At 38.2% G+C, this 11,896-nt stretch overlaps 1 protein-coding gene across 5 annotated transcripts in view; it reads right to left on the minus strand.

Moving 5' to 3' along the window:
• Positions 1-3,678: 3,678 nt before the first annotated feature.
• TBC1D19 (TBC1 domain family member 19) overlaps positions 3,679-11,896 on the minus strand; it is a 147,826-nt gene continuing 139,608 nt past the window's right edge. For all 5 annotated transcript variants that reach the window (XM_044767663.2, XM_044767664.2, XM_044767666.2 and 2 more), the window contains 2 exons: positions 11,185-11,255; positions 3,679-10,178 (listed from right to left, as the gene is read on the minus strand). In XM_044767663.2, coding sequence (XP_044623598.1) covers positions 10,104-10,178; positions 11,185-11,255 — 146 coding nt within the window. In that variant the 3' untranslated portion in view covers positions 3,679-10,103. The remainder of the gene's footprint in view (positions 10,179-11,184; positions 11,256-11,896) is intronic.

Here is an 11,896-nt window from a genome sequence, read left to right on the forward strand (position 1 = left end):
GTAATACTGGGAGGCGTCCTCACACAGTGTTTGAGTATTTATATTGGTAAGAGAAGTCTGGAAGGTCAAGAAAGCCGTCATTCCTGCTCTCTGGATGAGGTCACTGACTTTGTCCTAGGGCTGTAGCCCTAGGTTGGCCTTCTGTCCAGAGGAGTTCCTGTCCCTCCTACCATGCCCCCTTACAACACTTCTGTACTTAGCCACCAGCCTAGCACTAGCCAGACCTCTGAGAGAGTTGGGGACCTCTCTCAGGATGGAGTCCTATCAGCCTGTCCATAGACCTAAATCTTTCTTTCCATACATGTATTCAGATCTTTCCATATTCTTTAGGCTCTCACACATGAAATGTTTAATCATTCAGCCACTTTTCTCCTATACTCAAGGAGGAAGCCCATCAACATAAAAAATAGGATGCCTTTCTTTGAGGGTAAGGCAGACACAGTCCTACGAAAGGTGACAGAGGAGAAGGGAAAAACCTGCCTACTTCTTCCTGTAGTCTTATCATTGACATTCCAGTCCTCTCATTCATTCATTTTCTCTTTCTCTCTCTCCCCCCTCCCTTCATGAATCAAATCCATCACTGTGCATGCTATGGATGCAAATTAGGTTCTCTATTGGAGATAATTTGTTGCTTTCTTTTCATAAAAACTTTGCAGTGATTTCATTTATAAAGGAAGGATACTTTTGTTTGAGTAATTGACATAATCTCTCCCTAAGCCACGAGAAAGCTGAAACAATAAACAGGCAGAAGCCAAAAGAGGAAGAGAGGAGAACCAAATTCACTGGGTGTGAAAACAAACAGCTAAGTTACCAAACTAGCGCAGTGCTAGAGCAGAGAAAACCACAACTCCTGCTGTTGAAGAAGCAGCTGACTATAATTAGACCATACGAACCTCAGGCTGCCTGAGGGAGCAGCTGCCCCATCACAGACAGAAACGGTCTGGACCACAGCAGAACTGATTGCTGAATCCCCTCTGAGTGGATCAGCCCACCCACGCATCCGTTTATCTCACCCTCTATCAGAATTCCCAGCTTCGAAGTCATCAATTACCTAATCTTTCTTCCCTTAATCTGACCTAATTCCCACCTCTCACTCCTATTCTCCTCCCTAGTAAACCATTCCCCATTGCCTCTTGGAATTGCCAATTCCTGTATTTTTCAGCCTCTTCACTGAAGGTTCTATTCAGCGCCTCGCTTAACTAAAAGCAGGTTATATCCTGGGGATATGGTTTCTCTGCAGCCCTCTCATAAGGATGATTTCCTTTCTCTTCTACCCAAAGTGCTTCAGCGCCAGCCTCACTCCTCAATGCCAGCTTTAGAGTGTTATTCCCCCTTTCTTCTTGCAACCCCCTTCTGCTCCTTTGAAGCTCACACCATCTGGTTATACCACTCTTCCTCCTCCATGTTAGTCACCTACTAGTAGCTTCTGGGTTCTTCCTCCTCATTTTCATGAGGATGATAATTAACTTGAAACTCAGTTTTCTTCTTTATCCCTACTCCTGTCATCCTTGTTAGTGACTTCAATGTGTATGCTGATGATTCATCCAACACCATGGACTCTGGGTTTCTTGACTTCCTCATATTTTCAATGATGTTTTCATCTACTTTACCTCAGCTATTCACTATGCCTTAGATCTTGGCATCAACAAAAATGGCACCATCTCCAAAGTTCCAAATGCAAATATCTCATTCCGACTACAGATATTCTTCCAAAGTTACTTGCTGAAGTTTCCTTCCTTCTTTTTTTGCTGTGACCTTCAATCTATCCACCTCTCTTTGTCCACATCCATCACCAAACCCTTCTTACCCTTCATTTGTCTTCTTTTCTAGCTCATATTCCATGACTCATCATTATAGTTTATTCTTTATAGCGCTTAACTTCCTTGCCCTGTTGAATGAGGTTTGGAGGTCCAAAAAATAGCACCCTTCTTCCTGCCTGAGTTCTAAGTTCTTGAGAGAAAATTAAAACCTAGCAGATGAAAGCAAATGATGATATCATCTTTATTACTGATTAAGTTAATCCCAGGAAATGTGATTTAGTTTTGAAGCAAGGATGAGCTTTTCAAAACTGAGTCTCAAGCTTATGCACTGAACAACTGCAGCCACCCCCTCTCATCCTCCTCTCCCCCATACCATGGGGTCCAGACTCCAGAGCTCAGGGATAGAGAAGCAGTACAGAACATATGTTCACTGTGGGCTGCTGGATCCCAAGAGAAAGATGAGAGAAAGGGGTTGGCTTTACATGCCCACTCACCAATCCTAACCTCATCAATAGTGTAATTCACTCCTCTCCACAGGAGGAGGGAGTGAGGAGAATTACAGCAGTGAACTCTCTCTGCATGCAAAGAAACATTAGCACTCGGCAATATATTCCCCCCAATAGCTCTCTTCCTCCATTCCACTTGCCTTATAAAAGCCCAAGTTTCTGGAGTCTCTCCCCTGTCAACACCAGAGTGGCAGAAGGTAGTCTTCAAAATACTTTTGCACATTTTATCTTATTTGATCATGATAAAAGCCACATGACAGAAACTAGACAGGTAGAATCACCTATTCTATAGGTGAGAGAATTGAAGCAACGTGAACTTGTTATTGTCACCTGTGATAGTTGATATGGTGAACCCAATTTATCTGAGAGGAGGTGAATTAGTTTCCTGTTGTTGCTGTAACAAATTACTGTACACGTAGTGGCTTAAAACCACACAAAATTGTTATCTTACAGTTCTGGAGGTCAGCAGGGCTTAGCTCCTTCTGGAGGCTCTAGGGGAAAATCCATTTCCTTGCCTTTTCCAGCTACTACAGACTGCCTGCATTCTTTGGCTCATGGCCCCTTCCTCCATTTTCAAAGCCAACAGCACAGCATCTTCAAATCCCTCTCTGACACTGACACTCCTGCCTGCCTCCCTCTTTCCCTTATAAGGACTCTTGTCATTACACTGGGTCCACTTGATAATCCAGGAGAAACTCCTCATCTCTAAATCCTTAATTTAATCACATAAGCACAGTGCCTTCTGTCATGTGAGGTAACATACTCACAGAGTTCAGGGATTGGGATATGAACATCTTCGGGGGACCATTATTCTTCCTACCACAGGAGGGATGGTACCATTCCTTCAAAAAAGAGGTGTTAGAATTCTATTTCCATAAGAAGTACTGTCTCTTACCACATTTGTTACTGAAAAAGTAAACATACGAATATATATAAACATTGAATGCCCAGGATAGTACCTTGCTCAGCGTAAGAATTTAATGTTTGCTGAATAAATATGTGCATACCACATATCTATGGATAAAGAATAGAAGTGATACAAAAACAATCACCTAATTAACATGACAAAGGCATTGATAATACCTGAAGCCAATTTCTTAAGTTAAAAGAATGATTTGAAGAAGTCATTTGGATGAACAGCAACATAAAACTTACCCAAAGTATCTTAACTGTGTATCAATATCTCTCCCCACCTCAGTCTGAATCTGTTTCCTTTCCTCCCACTGTTTTATCCCTAAATTGACCAAACTATTAAATCGATATATATTTAAAATAGTGGTTGCACTTATTCAAGAAAGAAGTACACAATTTAAAATTAGGTGAGCTGAGCTGCACTTCTATGTTCGACTGTTCTGTTCCAGGTTCTAGTCAGTGAATAAAGGAAAAAAAAGAAATAAAAGGCATATAGATTTGGAAAAAAGTAAAATTGTCTTTATTTATAGATGACATATTATATATGTAGAAAATCCTAGGGAAGCTACAAAAAAGATACTAAAAGTAGTAAGTTTAGCAAGGTCTCAGGATACAAGATAAATATAAAAAAATCAATTGTATTCCTATATATTAACAAACCAATGGAAATTGAAATTAAAAGTACCATTTACAATAACATAAAAAAATAATTAGGAATAATTTTAACAAAATATGTGCAAGACCTGTACATGGAGAACTACAAAATATTGCTGAGTGAAATTAAAGAAGACTGAAATAAATGGAGAGAGATACCATGTTCATGGATTGGAAGACTCAATATTAAGATTCAACTGTCCCTATACTGATCTAGAGATTCAAAACTATCTCAATAAAAATCCCAGCAGCTTTTTTTCGGGGGGGTGGGCAGTACAAATGGACAATCTGATTTCTAAAAGTTATTCAGAAATGCAAAAAACTTAGAATAGCCAAAATAATTTTGATATAGTTAAAATTAGAGGACTTACACTACTCAAGACTTACTCTAAAGCTATAAAAATAAAGACAGTGTGGTACTGGAATAAGGACAGACATAAATCCAAGAAACAGAATAGAAAGTCCAGAAATAAGCCCACATCTATATGATCAATTGATTTTATAGAGAGGTACTGATGTAAAAGGGCAAACAATGCTGGAACGATTGTATATCCATATGCAAAAATGTGATCCTCAACCCTAAACTTGTACCATACACAAAAATTAACTTTAAAAAAAAAGGATCATAGGCCTGAATGTAAGAGCTAAAACAATTAAGTTTCTAGAAGAAAACATAGGGGAAAAAAATCTTTGTGACTTTGAGTTATGCAAAGATTTCTTAGCTAGGACACAAAAATACTAAGCATAAAATTAAAAAATGGATAAATTGGACTTCAACATAATTAAAACTTTTGCTCTTTAAAAGATAGTTAAGAAAATTAAGAGAAAAGCTATAGGCTGGGAGAAAATTTACAAACCATAGGTGTATCAAGAATAAAGAATTCTTACAACTTGAAGATAGTTGATTAAAAATGGGCAAAAGATTTGAACGCATTCTTTACAAAAGAATATGTGTAAATGGCAAATAAGCATGAAAAGATGCTCAACATCATTAGTAAGGAGGGAAATGTAAATAATACCACCTAATAGAATGACTAACATGATAATATCAAGTGTTGGTGAGGATTTGGGGCAAGTGGAACTTTCTACATTGCTAGTGGGACTGTAAAATGGTAGAACCACTTCAGAAGAGAGTTTGGAGCTTTCTTAGAAAGTTAAACTTATGCTTACATATGACAACCCAGCAATTCTACTCTAGCTATTTACCCAAAAGAAATGAAGATATATCTCCACATGAAGGTTTGTACACAAATTTTTATGGTAGCTGTATCCATAATACACCAAAACATGAGAACAACATGGATGCCCATTAACAATGATAGATAAACAAATTGTGAAACAGTTATACAATGAAATATTCCTCAGTGATAAAAAGGGATGAACTACTAATCACACAACAACAGGGATGAATCTCAAAAGAAGCCAGAAACAAAAGAGTACACATGTATGGTTCCATTTACATGAAACTCTAGAAAAGACCCATGTAATCTTAGGGACAGAAGCAGAGCAGTGGTTGTCTGGAGTGAAGGTGTTTGTGGAGGCTGACTGGGAAGGGGTATAAAGGGAGCTGTCTCAGGTGATGGAGCTGTCCTGGACCTTGATTGTGGTGGTGGTGATGTGGGTATACACATTTGTCAAACCTTATACAACTGTATACTTAAAATGTATACATTTTATTGTACATAAATTACACCTTAATAAAATTGATTTAAATGAAAAAAAATGAGCTGAAGCATTTACATTTTTTTTCCTCTCAAAATATTCTTCCCTTTTGGACTTCCATAGGCAACTCCACAAATCAGCTTTGTGGGTAAAACAGCTGTGTGACAGTAAGTAATAAGTAAGTAACTTAATAAGTAAGTTATTACTCTGACCTGAGCAAGTTCCCCATCAGGAAAATAAGTGAACTAGATTAGATGACTTCATTCGTTCATTCTAGAAACATTAAAAGGCCACTATGGGGCAAGCACTGTGCCAGGTTTCTAGAGATATAAGCTGCAAAAGAAACCATGTTTGCCTTTAAGGAGTTACAATCTGGTGGAAGAGAAAGACAAGCTAACATATGATTATGATACAGCTTATGTATATTTAGGTATGAGGAGAATTCATAAAAGAAGCAGTCTTCCCTGATGATGCAACACCTGAGTTGGGTTTTGAGGTACAAGTAAGAGTCAGGTAAAGAGGGAAGGGATGGGATTCCAAGCAGAGGGTGCTGTATGGGCAAAGGGCCAAAGGAGAGAGACATACCATAGGTTCAGGGTACTTTAGGTAGCTTAGTAGGTCTGGAACAGAGAATTCATGCTTATCAGGGCATAGTGCATCTTGACTGAAAGTTAAAAAAGATTCCTCTAAGCAGTGTGTAGACAGGGTTCTGTACCAAATGATACCTATGTTGTCATGGATCATCTAAAAGGTCAAATAACTACCTTCAGTTAGGATCCTTTCTGTTGCAAAGAGAACCTTTTGGCTCACGCAACGAAACAGTCCAGGGGTATAGTGTGACCTGAGGATCAATAAGGTCAACAGAACAGCTTTTCACTCTTTCCATTCATTGCCTCTAGCAGCTCCAGACCCCATATCCTCTCCTTTTCATATCCAGCTTTCCTGAAAGGTTAAACCAAAGCCTTATAATCAAATTTCATTGGTCCTCATTGGTCTCAGATTTTGCATGGATTCTGAAGCAATCCCTGTGACCAGAGGAATGGTACATGGTGACCAGCTTGGCCAGAACCCAGAGATCCTGGAGGTGAGAGTCAGCCTCATCTGAAACAGATGCAGGAGGGGACAGATCTCCAAACAAAAATTAGAGCCTCTGTGGAAGAAGGGAGACTAGATACTGAGGAGGAATTAACGTTTTAAGAAAAACAGATGCCAACAATTTTTGGAACAAGTCAAGGGATACAAACACATATGGACAAATTTCTTCTTTCATTTCCATACCTAGGACTAGTCAATGAAAACTGACTTCAGAGAAAAGTGACGTGGGAATCAACACACATACAAAAAACTACCACTCAGTATTCTAAGCACCATATTAGTAGATGAACAATTTTATGAGAACAAAGAGAAAGGCATAATTAATACTAATTTACAGGCTCCAAGGTATCTTCACAGCAGAGATTTTTTTTTTACTGAGGCCTTGAAAAATTAAGGCCCTTCTGACAAAGCACAGGATCATAGCTGGCTGAAGATCAGCACGTAATCTGCTGAGGCTGAAGTATAAGATAATGGATCAGTGTGGGAGCAAAGGAATGGCAAGACCAAGCTGTGGAGAATTGTGCCCGCTGTGCTACAGAGCCTGGACTTTTTCCTTTAAGCAATACGGTGTTGTTTAATTTTTTAAGCATGGAAGCGACACAATGAAATCTCTATTTAGTGAGCTGTAGGAAAAGATTAGATACTACTTGAGAGAAGAAGGAAGGAGATAAGTATGGGGAGGTAAAGCTAAGTTTTGAAGTGGAAGGCTGAGGGAGTTCAAGCCCAATAGTCTATTTTCCCTGTGAAATAGGAAGAGAGAGGACGTGCTGAGTATGGGAGTACTACGCAGTTAAGACGAGCTGGAAATTTCAATTAGCTAGAACACTGCATTACCAAAGCATTCTGATCAAGAAGATCGTTCAATAAACTCTCTCATAATTATTAGGTCATGTTACATTAGTGGGTGAACTGAAATCCAGACGAGTCAAATACAATTTGTCTATGAGGCTTTTCACCATCAGTGTGAATGCCACTGGTAGAACAATTATGGAATTACCACTGGTCACTCAGATCCTTCACTGGCAGAAGCAGATGTGAGGGCATGTCAGGGTTTGGCAGGAGATGGCGAAGAGCAATATAGGAAGAAGGAAGCCAAGAGAGGTAGTGTGAGGAGGTGCAGTTGGAGATGGAGTGGGCAAGACAGCCTGTCTGCCCCAGCTGCAGTATGTTAACACGCAGCCAAGACAGCACATGGCTGAAAGAGGTTTGTGACAGCAGCAAAATGTGTGGCAGCCTACCAGGTTTGGCTTTGGGATCCAGATTCAGAACTACTGGCTAGAGGCACCTATTCCAAATGAAAGGATCTGCTATGCCATGGTCCATTCATTTTTTATAGACAGTCTCAAATGATCAAATAAAGTCATACAAATGCTAATGAAGTTGGGCATTCTTCATATATTATCCTGTACTGCTTGACCTTAAAATGTCATCTTTAAAATTAATAACCAACATCTTATATTTGCTTGGTGCTTTGCAGTTGAAAAAAATGACTTTCAAATATATTTTCTTATTTGGTCCTACTCAACCCTGTAAGGTAAACAGAGCAAATACAATACCTGCTGTCTGTCTTCCTCACCTCCCCCAACCTGCCAAATTACAGATAAGAGAGATTATATTCTCTAGGGACTTTTGGCTGGGACCAGAACTCTCCAGTCTAGACTTTTTTTCTACTAGACCACTACATTGCTGCTTTTAAAAAGGCTTATGAATATTCTCCTAAAGAAAAGCCAAAGAAGGGCATACCTATACACATTTGACCTTAATCATTTAAAATTTTCTCTCTTCCTAACATTTTTTTCTCATTCTCTCAGAGTGAGGGAAGGAAGGAAATAATAGTCATAGGTGTGCACTTATCCTCCTGATGAATGTGTCTTTGGATACACAGAATGGCAAAGCATATGATTATAAGCGTATCACCTTCAAAAGCAATGCAATGGGGTTTATTTTTTATTTTTTTTAAGATTGGCACCTGAGCTAACAAAGTTGCCAATCTTTTTTTTTTCCTGCTTTTTCTCCCCTAATCCCTCCAGTACATAGTTGTATATTTTATTTAGTTGTGAGTCCTTCTAGTTGTGGCATGTGGGACGCCACCTCAACATGGCCTGATGAGCAGTGCCATGTTTGCGCCCAGGATCCGAACCGCTGAAACCCTGGGCCACCAAAGTGGAGCGCAAGAACTTAACCACTCAGCTGTAGGGCCAGCCCATGCAATGGGGTTTACTAAGAATCAAGCACTGAATAAATTATTATTTAGTCCTCAATAAGTCAAGTACCTGATGAATAAAAGCAAATATTACAGATTTTCAAATTAATAACTAGTTATATCAAACTCCACCACAGTTGTAGTCTTGTGCTAAATTTCATACATTTCCTAATAAGTAATCTATAAATAAAAGACTCAGGAAATACATTTGGATAAAACTTAATACAATTCTAGCTAAGGGTATCAATCTATTAATTTAGAGTTTTGTTGAAATGATCAGCATCTTGAATTTGAGTTTAAATTTGAAAAACAATAGTTTTTGGACTTCTTTTCACATAATATGATTCCATATTACAGAAATGGTAGGTTTTTAGGAAGTAATATAAAATATGGTTTTATAACAAAGACCAAAATAAGACCGATGTCTTGTATAATGTTTTCAGTTCTAGAATGAATGAACAGTTCCTACTTCTGGTCTCTCAGCTGCTCTGCCCTAGAAGTAAATCTGGTTAAACCAAGCTTCAGCAAAAGTGAGTATGGTTTTGATTTTTCATTCCCTTCATTGAATCCTTGGGTGTACTCTCTGTATACTTCCTAAGTAACAGAATCTGGCAACAGGCCTCAGCAGTGTCATGTCTTCTAACCAAGAGATGGAAGGTTGAGAAGTTTGAAGGAATCATGCCATAATTTTCTGACTTTTTTCAGAAAGTGAAGAATAAAATACCGTCAGATGGAGACAACTGTACTTGAGCTTCAGGGAGAAATAAATTGGAGAGGGATCTGGAAGACCTCTGGTGGGAGAAAAATTACAAACACTAAAGTCCATTTGAATTCCTACTTCAAAGCACTATCTTTTTCAAGTCTTCCCACATCATATCCCATCCTGGCTCCGAGTGAAGAGCAATTTATAAGACAAAATGATACATTATCTAGAGATAAATTTACAAACTGACATAAGGGAATTGTGCCAGAGGCTACATTACCTCTTCAAGTTTATTACAGTATCTTTAGTTCTTATTGCATATATTGTTACATGCCTTTTACAAGTCAGGACTACATATAGTATGCTTGACTTAGCAGGAGTGATGTCTATTGCTTCTCTTGTGAAAATCAGCAGCATGCAGTGCAATATTTGGTGTGCACCGTTATTGTTTCAAAAAGTGAAAAACTACTTAGGTTTAACTGAGGAAGGAACATGATCTTTATTGGCTTATATGCAAAGTTTAATTTTGGTTTTATGCAGAGTTTGCATAGTTCATGATTAGTTTCTAACGAAAAAACTAGATGTGTTGTCAGTGACCTTGAATAAGATCAGGTGACAGTAGCAAACAGAAAAATTTGAAGAAGAGGCATAACTTTTAAAGTGGAAAGGTCAGCAAGAACTGCCTGGAAAAAAAAACAAAAAGAATTATTAATATTAGTATTCTAATCAGCAAAGAGAAGCCTATAAAATAAGGCACACCGGAAACACCATGACAATATAATTCTGGCCTTGACACACACTCTAAGTTCTTCTGATTTGTCCTAAGTCTCTGTACTGAAGCTACAACTTTCCTTCTCATTTCTGACTTTCTAAATGTCAGAACATGGGCAAAATGCTAAAATATGCAGTAGAAAATAACCTGGACTTTAGCGTTGAGCCTTCTTCAAATATACAAGGTAGTATGAGTTTATAAGAGGTCTAACATTTCAACTTGCTTCTATAAATAAACGTACATTATGAATCCCAGTCCTGTTGTACTAGTATAAGGAGTAAGTGACTCCAGGAAATCATTTTGAGATGGAACTAATGTTTACTCAGTTGCAAAACACATAAACATCCTCTTCCCCTTAAACAAAGAACGCAGGCAGCTATTTTAAGGGGAAAATTTACACTTCTATGAGAGAGAACGAATTGAGTAATATGCTAAGCTACTATTTAATTGAACCATGTTTCAGGTATAAATTATACTATTGACAAGAAAGCAGCTCTAAATAACTCACAATTAAAATAAGCAAAAAGCCTATGTATCTGTGCTACATCATTCAAACACACGCTCTTTAACTGTCAACTAGCTTTTCTTTGTTCTATGAGCATAACACATGAGCGTGAACAATAAGAAGAAAATGCAACATAAGCTCTAATAGTTTCTGTTAAAATTACTTGGCATCTTGTGTCCCATAATGGTTTCCTATAAGAATCTTGTTTATGTCTCCTTCACAAGAAGATTGTTTTCAAGCAATAAAGGAATTTCAAGTACTTAATATTACTTAGCTTGGAACATACAGGTTTTACCCAAATTAAAAAATTAGGCTACGAGTATTGTGTGTCCCATGTGCCTGAGGTGCAGTGCCGAGTGTGGCGGCCTCTCAGGCACTACTTCCATTCCGTCGGAGTGAAACATATCCTTACTTCAGCTGCAGCCAGTGATGTCACCTCCATCAGGTTCACTGCTCGGAAAGCAAACACAGCAGCTGCCAGGACTGGAAAACAATGCACACTATTTCAACTGCCAGCCTACTCATCAGCCTGACGAATTTACTGCTATGCCCACAACCCACTACAAGAGCTCAGAGCCAGTGCTGGATGCAACCGCACGCCTGCATTCTGACATAAGGTCTGTGATGAATGGGAATTATCTTCTCTGGAGAATAGTGCCCGATGGCTAGATAACTGAACTGATAAATGAAAATTCATTGGTCTTAAAAAAGCCGTTTTATAAATTGTTTCTTTCGTACCTACAACTTAAATTATAACAGTTTTTAAATGGCATGAAGATCTAATTAATAATTGTCTTATAAATTAAAGTTTATTTTGATGCTGGTGTTTCTTACTAATACAACAGAGAGGTTTCTGAAAAGTTATGTGGAGACAATTTTTAAATATATCAGATCATATTTCATATGTCTCAAGGGGTATCCTGATAGAAATGCAATAAAACCTTTTATTAAAAAATATTTTTTATAATATTGTTATATTTGTATTTTTATATTCAGCATTGACTTTCTTGGAGTGTCATAAATGGCAATGTCTGTGGAGAGGGCTGCTGTGGGATTGATCCTGACATTGACATTAATGTTTGCTACTGGAAAAAGAAGTTGAAAGTTTGAAGAAAAATCAAACA

This window comes from Equus asinus, chromosome 3, assembly GCF_041296235.1.
Source record: "Equus asinus isolate D_3611 breed Donkey chromosome 3, EquAss-T2T_v2, whole genome shotgun sequence".
Lineage (NCBI taxonomy): Eukaryota > Metazoa > Chordata > Mammalia > Perissodactyla > Equidae > Equus > Equus asinus.